The sequence below is a fragment of the Gasterosteus aculeatus genome, chromosome 6 (genome assembly GCF_964276395.1).
Source record: "Gasterosteus aculeatus chromosome 6, fGasAcu3.hap1.1, whole genome shotgun sequence".
NCBI classification, from domain to species: Eukaryota; Metazoa; Chordata; class Actinopteri; order Perciformes; family Gasterosteidae; genus Gasterosteus; species Gasterosteus aculeatus.
Window position 1 is genome coordinate 10435891 of NC_135693.1, and position 22713 is coordinate 10458603.

Sequence of the window (22713 nt, forward strand, 5' to 3'; positions counted from 1 at the left end):
TTGCCCCGTCAGGGCTCATGTGGCCGAGAGCAAAGGTACGGTGGGTGGACACGTGAGCCGAATGGTGCGATCCAGAACAACACCCCGGCAAATAACAACCTCAAAATATCTGTCAAACTATCACCTTTCTGACAAAACAAAAAACTGAAAATAAGTGTGAGTGTGTATTTTACGGAATGTCTGTATAACTGCAGGTGTTCATGTCAGCATCAACGTTAGCATGGGTTTGATTCTTCTACAGCTCGAAGAAAAGACAAACGTCTTGGAACAACTCTTGTGCACTTTATTGAGAAAGTAACAATCAACAGTGAGAATGTAAAAGTGTAAAATAATACAAGGCAGGTATTGACCGGCAAAATGTATATTCTCTTTGCCATTTCAGAAAACACTTGCTTCATTTCCTAATCTGTCATTTTGCCCATACGGGAGGTGTGTTCAGTATAAATCAGGACTGCATTACGCAAACTTCCGGTGGACTCAATCCAGGCGTGTGGCATCTCATCTTGAGAGACTATAAAAAGTTCGAGACCTTCACATTGTCATTTACCCTGGACACTATTTAGCACAAAGGTGTGAAGTAGAGGTAGCTAGCTGTGTCCATTGTTAAATTGACTGCATTTAATATTATTAATATTTAGACATGAGAGAGCAGTCTGTTCCAGCTTTACAGTGTTTGTTGCCATTCTTGCAAATTCATTTAATATTACCAAATACTATTAGCAGCACTAGAATCTTACATACTAGAAAAAATACATTCTGGTAGTTTTCTTTACACTAATCAAACACAGTAACATGTAAAAAAAAAAGAGCTAGGGAATAACAGTCGATGTCCTTCTTGCTTGTACCTTTTCGCTGCGGTCAAGGTGGGTGGAAACCGCTGTCGAAACAGTGTAGGCGTCTGTCTGACTTGTGTAGCGCCTCTCGGCTGGGGATCTGTGTTAAGAGCTCAACGTCTTCATCTGAGGTGGAGGGATGAGTGAGGATGATCCGCGGGATCTGCCCGATGATTGCCACAGAAGGGAAAGAGGATTGGAAAGGGGAAATAAATACGTTCTCATGCAATACGATGTCTAATGTTTATCTTTGCAGGGTATTGGGATTCTCAGGGATTGCTAAAATGAATTGACCTCAGTGTGAGATCATATCGTATGTGGTTTACGCTACTGAGGGGTTAAGTCTACCTACTGCCATTGTGTGTTTCCCCCCTTGAAGTGAATGATTTTTCTTCAAGGCCTCCATCTGAGACAAGGTCCTGTTGAACTCACTCTCCAAATCACACTGAAATAAAGAAAAGCAATAGAAAAGACTTATTTTGAAGCCCTGAGGCACATGCTGAAAAACAAAAGAGACGTCTACAAAATGATATTCCGTTTTTGTGTAGTGATTTGAGTGAAACCACCCACTATTCCGTTGCCGTTGCAGACAGCCGCCTCGCGTCTCAAGGGCAAACAGTCTTCTATCCGCTCGCCCCTCTGGCCGCCGCACGGCGGTCCACCCGTCACGCGCCAAGCCTCCTCTCGGTCACACACCTCTCGAGGAGGCGGCGGCGGCGGCTTTTCTCTGAGTACTATCATGTCGACGCAGCTCCCGGCGTTCCTCAGGGCGCTGACTGCTTCGTGGTGGGTGGCGGTCTGCATATTGAGGCCATTGACCTGGAAGCACAGTGGTGTTACATTACACCTACAGGGGTCAGTTAAGGTGGGAGCACTGGTCAGGAGTGTGGGATTAAATTACACTCTTGGTTCTCTGAGAGTAGCATGTTTATTCCCACCGCAGACTCTCATTAATCAGCTAAACTACCAAAGCGTGATTCCAAAGATTGGCTTTTGTAATTTGACGGCCTCATACTGGCTTTATCGGTGAGCGGAGGACCAGCAGAATGTCCTCTGCTAGTTGTATGGTGCCCTCCATTGGTCACAGGAGAAACACCAGCAGGAAGTAGGTTTCATAATTACATTATTATAGCCCAAGTAAAGTGCTTTTTTTCTTCCATTCACTCAAACATATTTCAGACATGGGTTGAATATTAAACAGCTGGTGCACAGGAGATTATGAACAGAAATGCTGGTAGAGAGATTATTCCCATCCTACCTCCAGCAATCCATCACCAACATGGACCCCGGCCTTTTCTGATGCCCCTCCTCTATTTACTCTGGAAATATAAATGCCCTGAAAGGGAAACAAACATGTTGGCCTGAGGGAGCTGTGTATTAACATTCTGCTCAAAGCTGTCTTTGTTGGTAAATTGGAAAGAGGAGATGCAAGTGTTTAATTACACAAGGCTGCTTCTCATTACCTTCAACCAAACAAGCAGACATCTTGCAATTGATTGAGCCCTTCTGGATAATCTGCACCAGCACTTACCTCATCGTAGAGTTTGTAAGGCAGAGAGCCCCTTCCACCAGCAATGCTGATTCCCAAACTACCACTCTGGCCCGACACTTTGATCTGTAACTTAAGAGGAAAGTGTTTTGATTATGCATACAAATATGATTGCAATTCATGCCACGGGCAAGCAACAAGGAACGCGTGATATGCAATCATTTGCCACAATCAATCAGTTGTTAGCAGCGCGATGCAACCTCAGAGAGATGATTAGACATTTAGGAAGGCGACAGCGTTCAGTTACTCTTAAAGGCACGTGGGAGGCGAATGAATCCTGATGAAGGGCGTTCTCTGGCACCAAATGGCGTCCCGTGGACATCTTTACGCTGGTGGCTCCATGGAGACCGGCCCTCGCATCGAGACCTCCGTGACGCAGTAACTCCCTCCCCTCTTTGCTTTCGCCTCTCTGATGGCGGAACCGCCGTGGTGAGGCGTCGCTCTCTGACAGCCGGCCTGCGCCATCCTGGTGATTGGAAACATTTAGATGCCTTTGGACTCGTCAGTCCGCGAGAAAAACACCCGTGGAGTAGTTCTTGAACGACTACTTCAAATTGGGTTTTCTTGATAAGTAATTGTAATTAATCTGGATTAAGTGAGAATCTGCAGAAGAGCTGCAATCTGGAAGTGGAAGAAGTGGTCGATAGACATGGACACCGCCTATATCAAAATGAAATCAAGACAAAACGACGTGAAGTTGAAAACAGACCTCCTCAGGTGGCCTGACGTCCTCTGCGTCCTTGCCTGCGCCGGCCGACCGACAGCAAACACTTTCCCCGGCCGGGGACGGTTGAGGTCTTCCCTGCTGCCGCGCTTTGTTCGCCAACCAGCTGAAGCCCGGAAAGGCCACGTTTTGGCTGCTGGCCCTTAAGGACGGGTTAATGTGAGGCCTTCTACACTGCTGGAGATATTCAGAAGAAACCAGCCGACGCTGACAGTTTAATTTCAATGTGAAAACCTTAAGGGAAATAAGTAGTGACGGTGGGGGATCCGTGTACTCCATCATGAATGCATGATCAAGGCAGGACCTAAAGTAAAAGCAGCACAATGCCAATGATGCTTTCAAACGGAGCAGCTAAGGATCAATGTGGTTAAGCCAAAATAATAAAACATGTTGGACTATTCATAGCGCATGCTTATGTTGTGCACCAGAGGGCACCAAGACAGCGATCACTCCAAAGTGTAATTGCACAACGCTCACTGCTGCAACTGTTTTAAGAGGCCAGATGGAAAGAGATCTTATTCTTTGTCTCGTTTGCTGACTTTTTGACAAATGTTGTCTTCCAGTGGATCTTGAGAAAGAGAGCGACGGTTGATGCCATGCGTATAATGAAAAGGCCTCCACTTGAGAACATTGGGAGTCCATCTTTAGCTTTACTATGTTTGTTATTACAAAGCAGTTCACCACCTAAAACTGAACACCAGTAACAGCAGAAACCAATACTTTCCAATGAATTACCTGTCATTTAAAAATGTGTTTAAGTCAACGGATAATTCACTGGAAAAAGAATACCTGTGCTCAAGTGATTAATTAAAAATGTGCAAATATATTCAAATAAAAAATACATGAATAATAGGATATACTTCAAGCGAGCAAACGTCAACACATGCAGCATGTGCACAGGGAACAAATCAAATAAGTCACATGCTGGAGGGCATCACAGAAACATCATGCACTGCTGGGCGGACAAAACAAGCAACGCAGGGGTCAGGAAATGGAATATTTGGTTTGTTGCCTCAAAGCTAGATGAAGTTTATTAAAATTAGTTTTAGATATGGAAAATAAGAAAGACCACTCAAAGTATCTGGGTTTTAAATTTCAAAAGTTCATTAAATTCAAATGAGAGATTAAGTCAATCCATCCAAACTCAATAAAATTAAAAAGGAATAACAAACATTTTTTTTAGTGTTGCACTCATTTTATTGATCAGTGGTTAAAATGTCATGCAAATCTCTAGGCGCAGTGCCCATCGGAGATCTGTTCTGTGCAATAATTCAAAACATAAAAACCAACACTTGGACCAATTTGTCTGGTCCCCTTTTTGCAATCAATTTGAAAACAAAATAATACAAAATGAGCATGTACCATTTAAAAGAATTTAACAAATGCTGAGAAGTGCATTAAAGTAGAACTTCTAACAAATGCAATTTTAAAGGATTCTGACCAGACCTGATGATTATTGTACACAGTATCCTCCGTTAAAAGGGAAGGATGTTGTTGTTTTTACCGCTTTTGGCATCTATTTGAAAAACATTGTAAAACAGTAAAGCACAGCACATATAAATAAGACGGCACCGTTACTTCTGCACAATTATGTTGCAGATGAGTAATTAAAGGTTGATGTGCAGCACTTAAATCCAAACTTAATTAATCAAATTAATTTAGAATCCAACGAAAAGGACTAGATGTTTTACAAATTAACAAAATTCAAGGCAATCTGCTCAACCAATAACAATTATATGTATTGAATAAGACATCCGTTTTGTTCATTATTTTGATTTTCTTTTTTTTTTGAAGAGAGACAGTACCAAGTTCAAAAAAGAAAAAAAGGTTTACTATACATTTTTATTTACATCTGAGCTGCCAAAAAGTATAAAAGTAGCAATATTCACAAGAGGCTAAACAATAATCCTTAATCAGTAGGTTCAAAAACACCTGCTTTTATTTTTGCCCAAAATGTAAAAAGTATTAAACCAGTGTTTTGGAAAATAGATATGAAACAAATATATAATACATTAAAGAAGGTTTAACCATATTATAAAGACTTATAATAGTGCAACTACCTAATGTATTTTTAAAAAAGAGGCTTTTAAAAAAGTAAAATCTTGATAAATTATCTTCTTAAAAAGGAGCATGTGTGCAGATTACTACTCTGGACATTAATTTAAACGAGGAAGGCACAGCGACCCAGGTAGCCGGAGTCGAACGCGTTTTTCACAGGACTAGAGGTGGAGTGCGGTCACAGGCGTCCCGGGGCGTGATCAGAGGAGGGGTTTGCCACACACACCGGGGGGGTTTGGAAGGGAGACGAAAAGAAGGGGCTGCGGGGTTTGTGCAGGACGATACGGCGAGACACAGGAGGGCGAAAAAAACACGTCTGAGGTAAATAAACGGTCACACGGATGTGGTCACTCTGTCCACAGCTTTATTGACCTCGTTTTTGTTGGAGTCCAGGCCTTTGGCAGCGTTCATGTCGTTGCGGAGGTTCTCGGCCGCTTTCTTCATGGTCTTCAGCTCGCCGGGGTGAGGCGTGGCCCGGCGAAGTAGCGTTCCCTGTGATAAGAGGAATAGAGATTCAGATCGGAGGTACCTCCGTTATATCCGCACCGAGCTTACAGGGGATGGTTGGAGGCTCGTAGCGGAGCATCACTGCTAAAGGGAGCAAAGTAGCATTTTCCTTTTTAGGAAAACAGAGTGGCATTTGTGTTCCCGGGAGGATGAAGTTCGCTGGCTTTAACCCGCCCAACATTTCAGCGGGTTAACATTGGCGTGAAATACCAATCTGATGTCCAGCTAGTGTAAGATTTGCCCTTGCTGGTCTCACCTGGTCGTCGTCCTCCTCCTCATCATCATCATCATCCAGAAAGCGAATGGCACTGATCCTGTTGGGGGCTTTGTCGTCCCACGTGTCATCTGCCATGTCATTCACCAGACTCTCCAGGGCTCCACAGCGGGCGAGATTATCTGAGCCTTTTTGTTGGTTTAAAAGACAACACAAGTTGAGCTACTGGAATCAATGCGTTCATCCAAACGCTCAGAAGGAATCGGAAGATCTTAAGCACATATCGGAGCACATTGAAATCAATATGGTTGTTACGATTGCATCTCTGCAATCTGCCAAAAAAATCAAACTCAAAAAAATGAAATCGGTCATAACGCAGCGTTCATAAGAGAGAGCCTGAAACTGCCAGATCACAGTTTCAAATCCCGGCTTAGTCATAAGCTCACAGCAACACCATCTTCCCTGCCCCCAACTCCAGCTTCAGCCTCGCTCGTCTGACCTCCAGCACCCTTGTGTTTGCATCTCCAGCACGAGGAGGACGGCACGTCACCAAAATCGACGAGCGTCATGAAAAGAAATGAACTGCGTACGTTTGAGTGAGAGAAACAGGTTCACGTAGGGAGCAAACACTTTGCAATTAACCCTGACAGATTTAGAGCCTGTGCATGACAGCAGAGAAAAATAATTACAATAAACCGCTGTATCAGGCGGAGATGGAGCCGCCCTCCGGCTGCATCTCTACACCCAGCGGGCGAGCTTTTAACGGCAATGGGCCATCCGCTGCTAAGCCTCTTTAGCTGTCCAATCCACTGCATTTTGGGAGAAGAAAAAAAAATGGCCAGGGACGGCCTCAAGGGACATGAGAGGCGCTGACCTTTTATAGGCGGTGATCTCTTACAGGACTTCCTAATCAACCAATACAGGGATCAGAGGAGGCAGAACACACTGTGCTTCCCCGAGCGGATCATGTGATGATGCCTTCAAAACCGCTGGGGTATCTGAGACGATGCGAGAACTAATGAATACTCCGTAAATGAAGTAATTTCACTCTAGATGGAGAGGGCCGGGCCACCAACAATTCAAACAAATAGCAGCTGTGCTATGAGAGAGATGTTCATGATCCACGAAGGTTATTCACAACCTCGCAGGATTAGTCTCGGCTTGATGAAAGACGGTACCTTTATTGTCCGGTTCACATGGCTGTTGGGGCAGCAGCACACAGGTGAGCACCTTCTCCCCGGAGTCGGGATCCTTGTCGGTCTGGAAGGTGAGGAGAGGCTGCGACTGGTTCTCTGACAACCACAAAGCCTTCAGCCGCAGCGTGGTCAGTGACATCGGCAAGTGGGTGAGCCTGAAAACAGACCGGACGTGAATCACCGACAGGGGAAACCGAAAAACACACCTTTGCAGCCGTTTTGACAACAACTCCAGAGTCAGAGACGTTAGTGTGTGTTTACAGCAGCAGACATTCTCTGAAGTCCAAACCGGTTGTGGCAGAAACGCAGAGCCGGAACAACCTCTTGACAGACGGTGAGCAATAACGGTGGAAATATCCAAGTAATCTGAAGACGTCACGTAGTGGAAAACATGTGGTATTTATTCGGTATAAGTAAATCGTATTTTTTATTTTAATCACTACTATTAATTACCAACGTCTACCTACCAATCACGCTACAAAAAAAGGATATATTGTATAAGCGTTGATGAGCGTACCTATTTCCAGAGAAGTCCAGAACATGCAGTTCCGTTGCTTGCGAGAGCTCTGACGGGATCCTCGTCAGCCTGTTCTCTCGCACACAGAAGACATTCAGACCGCTGCAGCCCCCGATCTACATAGCAGAAGAGATCCTTTGATTAGGCTGGGCACAGTTGTCCCGGGAGGCATGAAAACATAGTCACATGTACACAAAGTTTACCTTATTGAAGTATAAAATGCAATATTAATGCACAAGCTAATCAGTCGTCTGTTTAACGAAGCTGGGACAATAGAAACCAGAGTAAATGTGCACAACAGCATTTGTGGAGTGGAATTTGTGATCTCAATGTCAAAACAGTTATATTTAAATAGATTGGGGCAGAGGGACCTAAGAAAAGGAACAATTACGCCTAGTAGTCAGCCAAGGCAGAGACAGACTCGTTGCTTAAGAGATTATGTTAAAATGGGAAAGTTCAGCTCATCATCTACACAAGTTAATACGATCAGTCATCAGTACATAAAGCATCAGCAAGAAACTATTTCAAAATAATTCAAAAACCTTAACAGGTCTGCTTCCATGAAAGAATTCAGATGGGGAAAAGTGTCTAAAAGCGATTAACAAACCATCATTCAGATCCATAAAACTGGTCCAATGGTCAAGTAGCCCAGAAACGCACTGATCAATACTTGGTTCATGGCCACGCTGTGATTGTCAGCATCCCATGCGATGGCAGTAGCACTCATCGAAAAAAGGTGACGGCACGGATTCATTATCTAGGCCGACTTGTTATTTTTCTCCACAGTGCTGCCTTTCTGTCATAAAGACACAGGGCCATTGTGCAACGTCTGAAGACGCCTTTCAGATGAAGCTCTGAACCGGGCGCAGCGTCGCTTAAACAGGCGAGAGGTTCAGAAAAGAATGTCACACACAAACACAACGGACACACTCGGAGAAGAGCGGCGCACACCAAAAGGACTGAGCTGCAAACGTGAAATGAGAGCGCGCGACGAGTGGGCGCGTTGTTGATCCCGCCGGGAATGGACCTTTGAGAATTGGAGCCACTGAGAATCTGTTACGATAAACAGCCCACCGTAACAGCTGTGCATCACTGCACTCAAAACAGAGTTCATCATATTGAAGAACAAAATCACAGGTTTGTAATAATCTGACACTTCGGTACAGAACTGCAGTTCCAAGCTTGACTGCGACAGTTATGATTATAGCCGATCATACAGTGATTTAAGCATATTATAAGAATGTTTAGAATGCATTATGAACAGAGATAGAGTTCTCAGATGTCCTCAAAGGGGCTTCCTGTATTACTTCTTGAGGACACGTTGTAATTTAGTTTGATAAGCGATGTAGGTTGACGTAGGAAAAGCTCACCTCTTTAGGTAATGCCGTTAGCTGGTTTCTGTCACAGTTGAAGTTGGATAGTCGCTTTAATTTCCCAACACTCCTCGGCAAACTCTGTAATGACAAACAAACCTTTGTTACCCCAAAGAGTATTTCCTTATGTTGCCTGTTTCTTTACATCACGTATCAAACAACTGTTTGAAGAAAGAAAACTAAATCCTCAGCGTGTCACCAGTACGGAGCGGTGCTCTCGTGCACGGAGACAAAAGGAGACGTGTTGCTCACACGGTTGGTTAATTTATTCAAATACTCTGGTAAGAGCTCCATGTTTGCCATTAACCTCTATTTCACTCTCCCTTTCAACGTAATGTCCTTCTGCCACATGCCAGATGTTTGACATCATGAGGCTGTGCTAATGTTTTCAGCTCAGAAATCATAAAATGGGATGAAAGGCTGTACGCAGAAATACTGAGTGGTGCTCAGTGGTGTTGACACTCAATGGTGCTCGGTAAAGATGCACAAATAAACTAAATGTATAGCATGTCATTTCTAATTAAAACATAAAACCTTTATTCAGCTAATAATACCAAAACTGTTGTACTGTAACCGTGTTGATGAAATATCTGCACGAAAACTAATCCCATGTTTTCTTTTAAAATGTCGATTAAGATTAACGTGTAAAACAGATGCAAACACACCTGTATCTGGTTCTCAGTGAGCACAAGTTCAGTAAGGCTTTCACAGCTACCGATGCTCTCTGGGAGATAAGTTAGCCTATTCTGATCCGCTTTCAAAATAGAAAGTTTCCGTAGTTTTCCTGTAGAGAAAGAAAAAGAAAAATATGTTAATCAAAATCAACCTCGCTCAGAGAATAATTTGACTTATGAAGCATTGATTGTTTTATTGAGGAAAATGTGTGCTTTAACATTTACTTTTAGTGGGTGGTTTTAACAATAATACCTACAAGGTTTATAACATATGGCGTAGTATTATTAATTATATTAACATCCCAGCATGCCATTAAACTTTAGGGGAAAAATTTTCCCTTATATGATTATCACCCCAATAAAGAGAAGTAACCTCTTAGGTAAATATAAATATAGCGGTGGTGCTAATCGTGCTAATGAAGAGCAGGCGGATTCGCATCCTCACCAATACTTTCTGGTAAAGCATCAATTAGGTTCTGAGACACCAGCAGGTCAGTGAGCGCCAACAGGCCACCCAACTCCTCCGGAAGTCGCTCCATTTTGTTTTCGGATACGTCCAGACACAACAGGCTTCTCATGCTGCCCATCTCCTTCAGTGCGGAGCAGAGACTCGTGGTTGGCACAGTTTCAATAACACGGCAGTAAATAAGGTCCATGCATTAACAACATTTAAGCTTAAGAGTTTGGACACGACAGACTGGTTGTATCTGAACACTCAGTTACGGCGGTGCTCTCATCAATGCAGAGACAATAGACAACCGATTTAGGAATACAGGAAACAAAATGATCTTACAGAAGGGATTTCGGCCAACTGGTTTCCATCCAGCCACAAGTCCTTTAAGCTGACAAGACCGCCTATTGACTTTGGCTGTGTGGAAGAAGAAGAAATGGAGGGATTAAAAGAGTGAGAGACAGTAAAGCTGAAAAACACAAACTTATCAGAGTAAAGCATAATGAATAAAAAAAAATAAGTTCAATCACGCTCCGATAAACTTATTTCCCCCCCGACAGTCTGAGGCTGCACTGCTTTCTTCAAGGGAGCATTTCCTCATGAATACTATGAATTTGTCGAAGCCAATTTAAAGATTGGTATTTAGATGCATTGTATATGGAATGCATTACTTAGAGTAATTGTATGTACAATCTAAGAAAAGGTTTCAAACAACAACCAACAATGTAATTGAGCTCAATGAACACATGTTAGGTCATCAATAAATAAACCAATCAAGAGTGACTTTGCTTCATCTGTCAGTAAAAAGAAATTCCCACATAAGAGTACAACTGAAAACCAAAGCTGAGGGCAGATGGCCGTCCTCCCATCTGGGTGATAAGAAGTGAAAGCCGTTCTCGAGGGGAAACTAATCTACTAGGAGCAGGGAGGAAATGGGAATAGTTTATTTCCGCTTGTTTCGTGTACCATGTGGCATCCTTCTGAGGGAACGAGTCCCCCGGCACAAAAGCAACTTACCAAGCTGTACAGCTCGTTGTTTCCTAAGTCGAGCTCTTCAAGTCTGTGAAGCATAGAAAGTGACCTGTGGACGACACGTGGCAACGGAGTTCAGAACGAGGCCCGCTGCATGGCTTATGCGTGAGGAACTTTTGTTAGCCTTCACCTGATCGCAACACTTACTCTGGCAGGAATGTCAGCAGATTTTCTCGGAGTTCTAGTGATGCCAGATTGGAAAGGCTGCAATTATGACAAGAGAAGAAGAGGGACAGTGACGCATCTCTGAAAATCCTGTGAACCGCAGTTCGGTTTCCATACAACTTCTTCTCATGCGTCCACCACAAAAGATAATTATTACACATGATGCTTCCAGACAAAACAACGTTGTTGATTTTAATGAAGGCTGAAGATTATTGTAAAATGCCTCCTCGCGATCAGATATCTGAGAACAGGAAGTACTTTTGGAGGAGTGTCAGTCTTATCAGGTCGGTAAAACTGCAGGAACATAAACAACCACTACTTCAAATGAAGGGCAATATGTCTAAACGGCTATCATGGACCAAAGTCCAGGGTTGTCTTCTTGCAGAGCGGCTTATGCAAGCCTCAGTCCTGTAAATTGACCCAATTAATGGAGGATTTTATGACAACAAATAGAACCCAGACTAAATAGTTTGGCCTGCGTGTGTTGTTAGGGATTGACTTTGCCAAACAGATCAGCTTTATCTCGCATCTAGTGTGTCTGAACCGGTTTTTACACGCCCAAATGAAACCACATGAACTGAAAACACCTTTTCATTTATAGCGTGTCGTTTATTCAGCGGGCCGCTGAGCAATAGATTAAACAAAACAGGCCCCTACGTCTCACGTTTTAAACAGAGCATTTTTTTTTTAATTAAATTTGCTTTTGAACAGAAAACACTCTCAACGTCAACCCTCGAATGTTGATCTTAACCACTTCTAAAAACCCACAGCATGCGTTTCATAACCTTTCTGGACAGACAGCAGGCCTTATGTAAGACAGACGTGGACGTATGTGGGGCGTGTGCAATACCATAACGAGATCTCTCTCACTCAAGCAGACTTTGTTTGGAAGGGAAATTTGTACGTTTCCTTGAGGAAACCCTAAGAGACCATTTTGGAAATGAACATGAACACAGATTCATACAACTGGTGTCTTAGTTTGTACCCGTTTCCATGGTAAACGAAAATGAAAAACTAAAAAAGAAGAGGCAGCGCAACACATTTTGACTTTGGCTCTATTGGTTTTCAGCTCGGTTCAACATTCTGTAGAATGTGTTAGAACTGAGAACACATCTTCAACATGAAATCATAACCGCTGTAGCCCAATTTTAGCCCCTGCATCTATAATCCATTGCAGTATGGATGTTCCTCAGAAAAGCCATCTGGCGTTTTGTGTCCTGCACAAAATCTTATTTAGGTCCATCAACATATGTGGGGCATCAGATACACATTAAGCCTAAAAAATAAATAAAACCCCTCTATGAGTAGCGGCGTGGTATTTCAAGCCTACCCCCCTGAGGTACGATCCCTAAGGAAGCAAAGAGAATCCCCTCTTGCATCACGCTCCTCCGCCAGCAGTGCGTCGCGCTGATCCTTCGTTTATGGCACATTGGCAGCGCAGAACAAAGTCTGCTTGGTTTTGCTCAGTTCAGCAGTTATCTTACGGTTAGAATATGCCAGCCAGCGCACTGCCGGTAAGTTTCACTGCACGAACGTAAAACAAGGTGCTTATTGACATCTATTCATGCAATTCTGTCTTAAAATACAAAATGAGTCAATACATTTTTGGACTTTTCTCAGCAGTCACACACACTGTGTTTTAATCAGTCAAATGTCAGAATATTATCAACATTCTAACTCAAATGTGCACGTTAAGAGTCATTTCATCCCTTTAACTCCCTCCTGAAAGGGTTTAAAATTTAACTCAGTTTTCCTTTGAACCCCAAACTTCTAAACAAAAAGCTATTTTGGCCTCAAAGCGCACAGCTAGTTATTGAATCCAGTGACCCGAGAAGAAGAAAGGGGACCTCATAGGAATACGAACGCTGGCCAGACGTCCCTCTTTACCGCAGCAGATTAAAGGCCATCTCGCAAAAAGGCTTTTTCCTTTCACGAGCCACCACAACGTGGCTGAGGAGACGACCCTGACGGATGGAACGCGGTAGGCATCAGTTTACCAGTGCAGGGAGATTTTAGAGCGAATTCTTACAGGAGAAAGTGAAAAAAAATGCAATTCGGGCCCTTTTTAAAGCTTTAAAGTAAACCTGCCGCTCAGCGGTTTGGTTGAGCAGCTGCCTGAGATCGGTTCTCCAGTACTCTGTGAGTATTTACTAAATGAGACTATAAGAGAGAGAGTAGTGGGATGTTTGGTGAGAAAGGGTCCCTCAATTCACCTCAAGCTGCTCGGGAGGTGTGTGCTGACCCGGCAAAAGTTTGATACACTCAATGTGTCAAAAGTAAGTACGACGAAATGCTGCATTCACTTACTTCCCAATGTTATCTGGTAGAACTTGTAATGAAATATCATTGATGGAAAGGCATGTTAGATTCCTTAGCTCTGGGAAGCTTTCGGGTAATCTGGGGAAACAAAAAGAGAAGCAGCAGGGAGCGGGGCAGGTGGAGAAAGTGTACAGATGATCATTATTATTTTATACTTATTTAGAGCCTGTGGGTGGAATTGGAAAAGCTTTTTAAGGCATACCAGATAAGAGCATTGTAATACATCTCAGAATATCCCTGTTCTACATAAAGGTGGGCTGGTGAAACCAAAAAGGCTACTTCTGCTTTCATATTTCTCCTGCAAGGATCAATAGAAATTCATTTTTTTCTATCATCTGATGTTGTTTTTAATAGTTTAGGAACACTGAATGTCGTATGTTAATGAACGTTTGATTTAGATAGAAACCAGATCAGTGGGAACTAAACCTTCACCATCGCAAAGTTTAAATAGGACTAATGAGTGGAAAATCAGGCTACTACTGTGGAAAAGGAGTGTGTGTGTGTGTGTGTGTGTGTGTGTGTGTGTGTGTGTGTGTGTGTGTGTGTGTGTGTGTGTGTGTGTGTGTGTGTACTTTAAAAAGTATTGAACACAAAGGACTGTGTAATCCTGTTCTTTGCTGCCCCCTGAACTAATTACTGAAAAACAATGTGGTTTTGTCCCTGCTGAGGTGCAAATTATATTTTGTCTCCCGCACACAAAGTAAAGCAAATTATGCAAAGCCTGCAATGTGTCACAGTGTGTGAATGTTCATGACAGCGAGGCATCCCTGAAACACACACAACTCGGAAACAGAAATAGCTCTCCACAAGATTCATTTTTTTACAGATACACTTCCCGTTTTTCTCTATTAAAATATTCATTCATCAAGATAAATGGTTAAAAGAATTTGGGGAAAGACCAACAAGCATTAAGTATCAAAATTCGTATGAAATGTGATGGGTTTGAACAATCTTTGACGGCTGAATGTTTTAGAAGAGAGCTAGAGAGTATTGAATTATGAGTTATTCGTTTTCCTTCTTGAAAATGAAATCCAACATAATCTTGAGAACTACCTTGTTAATGGATTTCCACTGAAATCTGCCACTTGGAGGAATTTGCAGTATGAAATACTCTCTGGAATTTCCATAATATCTGAAGAGAAAAAAAACACACAAGATACAATCAGCAGTAGTTCAATAATATAAGACAGTATATGAAAAACGGTGGGTTCAGATGCAAGTGATAAACATGGGAATTGAGAAGTGGTTCTTAATTTTGAATAATAAGAATGGTTGAATAAATGTCAAAAACAACAGTGAAGATATTATTGTAAATAATGGTATTTAGTGTGAAATAAAACAAAACTGCTGCAATGTTAACCAGGTCTCACTCTGCACACACCTCCACTTAACCAGGACTCAATACAAACAACAACACTGTGTGTGTAAGATTGTGTGTGTGTGTGTGTGTGTGTTTTAAATGTTTGTAATCTTAACATTTTAAATTTCTTTTGTTATTTCTTTTGCTCCACAGCCTGTGAACTGGGAGCCGCCTGCGCTGTTGTATTTCCTCACAGAGCATCCGGGTCGACGCGGCCGACTCATTGAAACCAAGCCTTATCTTGCACTTGGATCAGTTTCACCGAGGAGGAGATCTGTCGATGCTCATTGGCTGAACTCATTTCGTAAACATATACTCTCGCAGATGTGGAGAAAATACACAGAAACGCAGTTTATTGGAATGTGCTGTAATATTCTAGTTTACGGTGGAAAAGCAGTGTTTTCTCTTACCATTTCTAGACACATCCAGTTCTACCAGCTGCATGAAGTTGGCTATTTCTGGCGGAAGTCTCTGAATCTCGTTGTCACTCAGGCCAAGTTTTCTTAGTTTCACCAGCTGGAAAAATGGCTGAAAGTTGAAACAAAATACATTTTTAGTAAAGAGATTTAAAAGGGTTTTGGATTTCAGCGATTCTCTCACACGACACGGATGCCTCCTGGCAGAACGAGTGACACTGTTACCAATATCATCTGAACGTTGTTAACAGCCTGTCACAGTTTGTTCCTTGAACGCTACTAGTTCAAACCAAATCATTGAATTAAACACAATCCCAGAACTGAACTTTAATGACAGCTGTACTCGGCAGGCTTCACCGTGGTCGTCTCACAACTGATTTTTACTTTTCGTCTCCCAGTTAAAAGTCTCCGTCGACCACGTTCACCACAACGTATAGGAAAGAAAAAGCAGGTTGGCCCACTTATACAAACGGCAATTACACAATAAACACATTCTTGACTACGCGGAGCAAGAGCGGGCAGAAACCTGCCTGTGTGACGGCGGAGCAGCTCGCTTGCACGACTGCTTCAGGTTCCCTGGATGTTTTGGCATCACCAGAAAAAGCAGACTCACAAATTCTCCCTCAGGGTCTTTCTTATTTTCTCTGCTATTGCTGGTTCCTAGGCAGCAGGCCACAAACATCCATTAATGCACTTGCTAAAATACCTACATTTCTCATTTCTCCTCTAATCAACCCATTTAATCTCGGCACTCTTTTGACCCGCGCGTTTGCCTGAACGTGGCGAGAGAAACTTTCGTCTCACGCACAAGCCTGTTGCACTTGTTTCACGTGGAATGCAGAACCACAACAAAAGGGATGTGTATTCCAGGCAGACACAATAATTAAGTCGCCGTGTTCTTTTCTATAACTCCACTGTTGCCACTGGAATCCGTTGCAACCAACGCGGACTCAAGCGGCGGCGGCGTTTTTCCAACCTCCCAGTTTAACGGTCAAGATGTTTAGTTGACTTACGGCCTTCCGACCTGCTAGTGGAACACTTTTTAGGAATCTACACATCAGCTGGCTGTATGTTCGGATACAGGTAACGCGTGTTGGTCTGGGGGGGTTGCTGGGTATCAACAAGTCTATGAATTCGACATTTCATCAAAGCGGTTACAAAAGGCGCGTCATTACTCATTATTGCTGCTGCGCAGACAATGAACACAGATCAATACTGTACAATCACGCTCACGTCTTCCACTTGCCTTAATGGATTTTCATTCATTCTTAATGACTGTGCCACTTTTGAGAATATTGAACTTTTTCTCCCTCAAACCACAGAACCCGTTGGGGTTCCGTTTCTGGAAGTTTAACGAGTGCAAGATGAGAAACAAAAAGCAGAATCCAACGCGCATCCAATCATGTCTACGGTCAGCGAGGTGTTATTGCAATGAAAATAATAACTCATTAACAGGCTGCTCATTATTTGTAGACCATATCCAGAACACATTTTAATAATGCGTGAGCAATAAATAGGGCCCAAGAGTCCAAAAGTCAAACTCCACCCTATTACAGAATGCACGTGCGAGGTCTTAAGATAGTTCAAACAGTCTCTAATCATTCCTCACTTCATAGAGTCTCACAAGAACAGACTTGTAAGACTCATTGTAAGAGATTTGAAAGGTTTTGCATCCTAACCACCACTTCATTTCACTTTCCCATTTCGCTTGCACAATCAAATTGTGGGTGCAGCCCGTGTCCGATTCCCAAGTGCACAGCTCAAAGATTTGTCTCTTGATGATATCAAAAGGAGTTACGGCTCGTACATACTTTTTATTTGCAGAAAACTAAACTGAACCGTGGCGATTCATTAAAATAACGCAAATTCTCGTTTAACGTTGACTTGATAGACCCATTACCAATGTCAGCGTTCCCACCCTGAACCCGTCCTGCCCTTTGTCCCCATCTAATCCTCAGCGGAGGAGGAACAAAGAGCAATTTATAATGGATTCTGCATTATCCCTCTAGCAGCGAATATGCAGGTCGTGCGTTACACCGACAGCCAACGTGTTCTTCCAGTTGCTCTCATTCAGCGCCACGCCCCAAACAACCAACCGCGTGTGACGGGCAAAAAAACGAAACAGGCAAAAAAACATTAACCGTTCCCTTAACTGCAGAGTCAATGTTTGAATGCCCAGCGTCACCTGAAGCACTGTTTGTCAGAGAACAAGCAGTTCCGGGAAAGTAAGTGCATGGATTATTTTTGCAAGATATCAACAGTGGCAGATATCAATGTTTTAGTAGTTTCGGAATGAAATCCTGACCTGATCTTACCAAGAAGATGGAAGAATGTGCATTAATGTGCCGCAGCCCAACACCCATAAAGACTGCAGTAAAAGGCATTAGTGCCGAATGCTTCTGAGGTTGCATGTAGGTTACGTGGTCATACGTGTACGGTGTTACGTGTCCTACAGCGTAAGCCAGAGTTAAAACTGTCCGAACCACATGTCAGAAACTCAGCAACTGCACTAGAGTCACGGACCTGATGAGCTTGTGGTTTACATGAGAGTAAGAGAGTCAGTTCAACAGGCGCCTTCCTGCTCCGGGATTCATTGCACCACTTTATTTGCCACTTTATACGTGTGATAAAAGCTTCTTCTTCGCTCTGGGACATCGCTTTGCATGTCACTATTGAAATGTGCTAAAAAGATCCCACAAAAACAAATACTACTCTTTTGCGTTCTTTTTTTGTAAAAAAGGTTTAGTATGAATACTTTTAAAAGCTATTGCCAAATAAGTCTCTGTTGATTGACAATTCGATTCCGTGACTAATTGTTTAAAACACTGTCTGAAAGCAAGTTGAGATTATTTACTTTAAAATATATATCATTATAGCTCTTTTTATTCAACCAGCGGTCCAAACACACAATGTATTCTGCTAACAATCATATATGAGCGAGACAAGCGTCACATTAAGGAATCTGCAGCCAGAAAACATTTGTCATTCTGTTGATAAATGAATCAAATGACTAATATGGTGTAAAATAGCTGCCGATCAATTCCCCTCAATTCATTCACTTCATAAACTAATGGCTAATTAATACAGTTGTGCATAAGTGCAATCATTCCAGATGTGGTAAAGATGTTAGAAGCAGTTATTCAAAGCCCTTTGACACAGTCACACATCTCTGGACCTGAGAACAGTAGAAACTGTGTCCATCTCATCGTCATTCCTCTTTTCCAGCCATATTATAAGTTTAATAAACTAACAATTATTTTGTACAAACTAGAGACACAAGTTACTGTATGTCAATTTTTGTCCTCTGCCCCAGAACAAATAATCAGAGGAACAAAGAGCAGCGCAGAGAAATAGAGCCCATCCACTGAAACAAAACCGTGCTCCGTGTCTTGGTGACTTTATATTTTGTAAAACTACAGAAACTAGACCAAGCGCAACTTGTCTCATCTTGTCACGGTGAAGAGAGACACACCTTCGCCGCTCCATCCCGGCGATAACACTGCCTTGTGCGTGTCTTTATCTGCCTGCCGGTTGCAGCGTCGGACTTGAACCACTTCCCCGCGTCACAGTCACGTCATCGTCTTTACCATAATACGCGTTCAGTGTTTATTCATTCAGCCACCTCGGGGGCCGCGCGGCGAGCACTGAACTGGACCAACACAAACGGTTCATCCAGAGGGACGTTTCTTGGGTTCACTCGGCGGACGTTGACGACATTAGTTACATGCCAGAGAGCACCGCAAACAGTTCCCGTTGTTTACACCCCGCGTCCCTCTAAAACGAGCTCAGAGTATTTCTGAACGGAGCGCTGCGACGCCGCGACGGTCACGGTGGTCGCGCGCGGCGAGGGAGTGCACGATGAGCGGGGTGCACCAACAGCACACACGTTTGTCAGGCGCACCGTCATGTGTGCCGGTTTATGGGTTTTATGGGTCGGCACTTAACAATTCAGGTCAATGATCCATTATGACTTTATGAGTGGACACTAGCACATACGAACGCATCAGAGAGGCGACAACAAAAGTGTGCGTTTTCCCCCTGTGGACAAAGTTGACAGTGTGACACGGGCCGTGTGAGGTCAGTCACATCATCTCCACGATCTCGCATCTCCACGAACACGCCAAGCCAGGAAATAGTCCTTCGGCTTGAACTCATTTTGCGTGTGTGTGTCACACTAGAGCAAAATGTCAAGATGCTTAAACAACAACAAAAAATCAGCGTATTTTCTTTTGACCCACCCACCATATTACCAAATGCACTGCCTGCGTTTGAAGGATACACTGACAAAGTTTTGCAATAAACATTTTCCAGAGCAAGGTCAGCAAAAGTCATGAGGGAAACAGTAAAGAAATAAACCTAAAATCCCTCATCTAGATGCCTACTTAATCCTGAGCACTAAGAAGACCGGCTTCTACAATGTGAAGATTTTGCCGCTTTGGTCCGAAAGAATTACTTATATTTGAGTTTTGGTCGGTTTGTCTGGACTGAAATTATTTGGCTGCATCTCGATGGCCTTCATCAGAGGATGCAACTTTTTTGCTGTTGTTGTTGTTGTTGTTGTTGTGAAGATAAAATCCAAGATCAACAATGAGCATTCTTATATGGGATATAAGTCTCTACTCAGATGCAAATCATATGAATTTATCTCTTTGTGGCCTTGTTTTACCTCGCTGGATGAAGGCGAGGTTAATCTGGAGATACACATCTGTAGACTGTCGTTGGCATCGGAGACGTCTGTTTTGTCTAATCTAGTTGACTTCAAATGATTGTATCAAAAATATATCATTTGTAAGTATGTAACTCATCCGTGTAATTATTGGGTAAAATATCTTTAAAATCCAATTTAAAAAAAAACAATGGAAAAATACACACAAAAACTCTTAATGGTCAGCACTAATATAAGATTGAATCAGTATTGTTGCAGGAAGGATGTGTGTGTGTGTGTGTGTGTGTGTGTGTGTGTGTGTGTGTGTGTGTGTGTGTGTGTGTGTGTGTGCGTGCGTGCGTGCGTGCGTGCGTGCGTGTGTGAGTGTAGTCAGCCGGCGGTGGGAGGTGTGGGTTCGGGGGGAATTTCCACCTCCACAGAAGGTGCATGATCTTGCTGATCTTGCGTAATGATTGTCCCCAAGCTCGCAGCAGCGTCTCACGGGATGCCCGAGCGACTCCGTGCGCGCGCGTGTGTGTGTGTGTGTGTGTGTGTGTGTGTGTGTGTGTGTGTGTGTGTGTGTGTGTGTGTGTGTGTGTGTGTGTGTGTGTGTGTGTGTGCGCGTGCGTGCGTGTTCCCTGCTTACCTTGGGCAGGTCTCGGAGTTGATTGGCGTCCAGCAGCAGCTCCTCCAAACTTCGTCCGTAGCGGTAGATCTCGTCGGGCACATACAGCAGGGAGCAGTGGCGCTTATCGATCGCCTCGACGTGACGGTTGCACCGCCACAGGGGGATGCAGTGAAACATCACGGGGGGGGGGGCGCGAGACCTCGAACCCGCGCGACTAACAAACAAACAAACAGCGGGCAGGACGGAGCGATGCAACAGATTGCTGTAGCAGCAGGAGGAGGAAGAGGAGGAGGGACGGTCCTGCGCTGGAATACACCGTTAAATAGCAAATAAGAAATAAAGAGGTGCGGGGCGAAACTCACGCGCGAGCGAACACCGACGCGGCGCGTTCAGAGTTGTTCTCCGTCGATGTCTCACTTTGGTTAGTAGTTTTTTTAGGGCACCTGTACTCTTCGTCGCCCGCGTCGATCTGCGTCTCCTTTTTTGTTTCGTTTTGCTTTTAAATCTCCGTCTCTTTAACGTTTAACCTGCGCGTCACATCTCCGTGTGGAAGCGGGTCGCATTCTCGTGTCTTTTTTTCTTCCCCCCGTCTCGTCCCGGAGTTAATTTCCTCTCCCGTCCAGTTTCTGACCCGGAACATTCACTCCCTCATTCCGATCCTACGTCATCATCCGGGTCCCTCCTCCTCCTCCTCCCCCCTCCGGTGCCTCCTCTCCGGAGTGGCGGCGTCCCGCACAGGGCCGCCATGATGGGGCGCAGAGGACCGGGTACAGTGTGTGTGTGTGTGGTGGTGGTGGTGGTGGTGGTGGGGGGGGGGGGTAGTAAACAATACTACATGCCACTAAGGCTATTCAGCTCATGTACTTTTCATACTACATTTACTTTAAAATAACGCAGTACTTTTGTTTGAATCGCCTGTTGAAAGTGAGCTAGATATAAAAATATATATATATTTTTAAATGTAACAATGTAACCAATGCATATCCAGATGAAGCTGCTTGGATACCCGAAAGGCCTAAATAAGATGCAGTACCCCACAATAATCTGACAGTCATTGCCGCCTTTATGCGCAGTATTTTGAAGAATAAATGTTATATCGGCCTAGATTTGCTTTATACTAATGTGATAATCTCCTTACACACAGCAGAATACCAACCACATCCTCATTGGTTTGGCTGTGTGTACGAGGTTCAGTATTTGTTGACTATATTAATACTTGAAAGAGTTGATTTCCTCACATTAGCCATAACAGCCTCCTAGACACCAAGTCATGATGGATGTTGGCCCAACGAGAATCTCCTTCCTCGTGGAACGTTTTGCCACTTTGCTCTTTTCAGGGTCCAGAGTCAAAATTATGCAACAAATGCCCTCAACTGTAAATCATATTGTTCAATGTTGTCATGGTGACGTGATTTGCAGCGGCAATGTGCGGTCTCATTCGTATTTACACCATTTAGAGCCCTTAGACTTTCACAATCATATTATCCAGGTGATATCAGTTAAGTTCACGTTTGTGAGGGAGGGTGGGGGCATTGGGCCTTTAAGTATTAGAAATTAATAAAATGTTAGTTTATTTTTAAAATGTAAAATATCATAGATGTATTCTTCCACCTTCAATTAAAAAAATAATTAAATCCGAGGATGGATTAATAATGCGGTCTCAGTAGGCTGCCACAGGTGGTGCTGAAGGCAACAGCAGTTTCAGAGCTCTCGCCTCAATATCCCAAATCATTGCTCAAAACAAAAGTAGACTGAAAGGGTCCTTGAGAAGAGGCGGACAGCAGATGCCTTCCCCCACTGAAGACAAATCCACTTAATAGGGATTATAGAGAAGTGGACATGATTGACATAAGAATCATTTGGCTCATATCCATGTGGATGAGAACAATGATCAAACTCTCAATACAGCAAACCTAATACAAGAAACCCAATTATTAAATACGTGTTCAGTTTTAGCACTAAGACTATTCATTGGTCTACTTTTATTTCGTTCAGTGGGAATTGTTTAGAGGATACTAAATTTGTAGGGGAGATTTGTAAAATAAATATATC

General features: G+C 43.3%; 2 protein-coding genes across 5 annotated transcripts; both read right to left on the reverse strand.

Annotated features, from left to right (window-relative positions):
* Nucleotides 1–262: 262 nt before the first annotated feature.
* LOC120820755 (uncharacterized) lies at nucleotides 263–3521 on the reverse strand. Of its 3 annotated transcripts, none has more exons than XM_078104833.1 (7): nucleotides 3092–3521; nucleotides 2630–2848; nucleotides 2365–2448; nucleotides 2092–2169; nucleotides 1404–1652; nucleotides 1186–1278; nucleotides 263–996 (listed from the first exon to the last, which is right to left on the reverse strand). In XM_078104833.1, exons 1-7 carry the CDS (start codon nucleotides 3386–3388, stop codon nucleotides 859–861), a joined length of 1158 nt encoding a protein of 385 aa, XP_077960959.1. In that variant the 5' UTR covers nucleotides 3389–3521; the 3' UTR covers nucleotides 263–858. The 3 variants fall into 3 exon arrangements, with proteins under 3 accessions (XP_077960959.1, XP_040034812.2, XP_077960960.1); XM_040178878.2 differs by having other exon boundaries at nucleotides 2365–2454; XM_078104834.1 differs by having other exon boundaries at nucleotides 820–996; nucleotides 1182–1278; nucleotides 2365–2454.
* A 758-nt stretch (nucleotides 3522–4279) lies between these two features.
* LOC120820754 (leucine-rich repeat-containing protein 1) lies at nucleotides 4280–21446 on the reverse strand. Of its 2 annotated transcripts, none has more exons than XM_040178877.2 (15): nucleotides 21024–21446; nucleotides 20680–20923; nucleotides 15383–15500; nucleotides 14666–14744; nucleotides 13601–13690; nucleotides 11276–11332; nucleotides 11114–11177; nucleotides 10439–10513; nucleotides 10091–10235; nucleotides 9637–9755; nucleotides 8969–9052; nucleotides 7599–7714; nucleotides 7064–7236; nucleotides 5928–6073; nucleotides 4280–5656 (listed from the first exon to the last, which is right to left on the reverse strand). In XM_040178877.2, the coding sequence occupies exons 2-15, from the start codon at nucleotides 20836–20838 to the stop codon at nucleotides 5498–5500; spliced, it is 1584 nt and encodes a 527-aa protein (XP_040034811.2). In that variant the 5' UTR covers nucleotides 20839–20923; nucleotides 21024–21446; the 3' UTR covers nucleotides 4280–5497. The 2 variants fall into 2 exon arrangements, with proteins under 2 accessions (XP_040034811.2, XP_077960958.1); XM_078104832.1 differs by having other exon boundaries at nucleotides 20680–20875; nucleotides 21024–21322.
* Between the last annotated feature and the right edge of the window lie 1267 nt (nucleotides 21447–22713).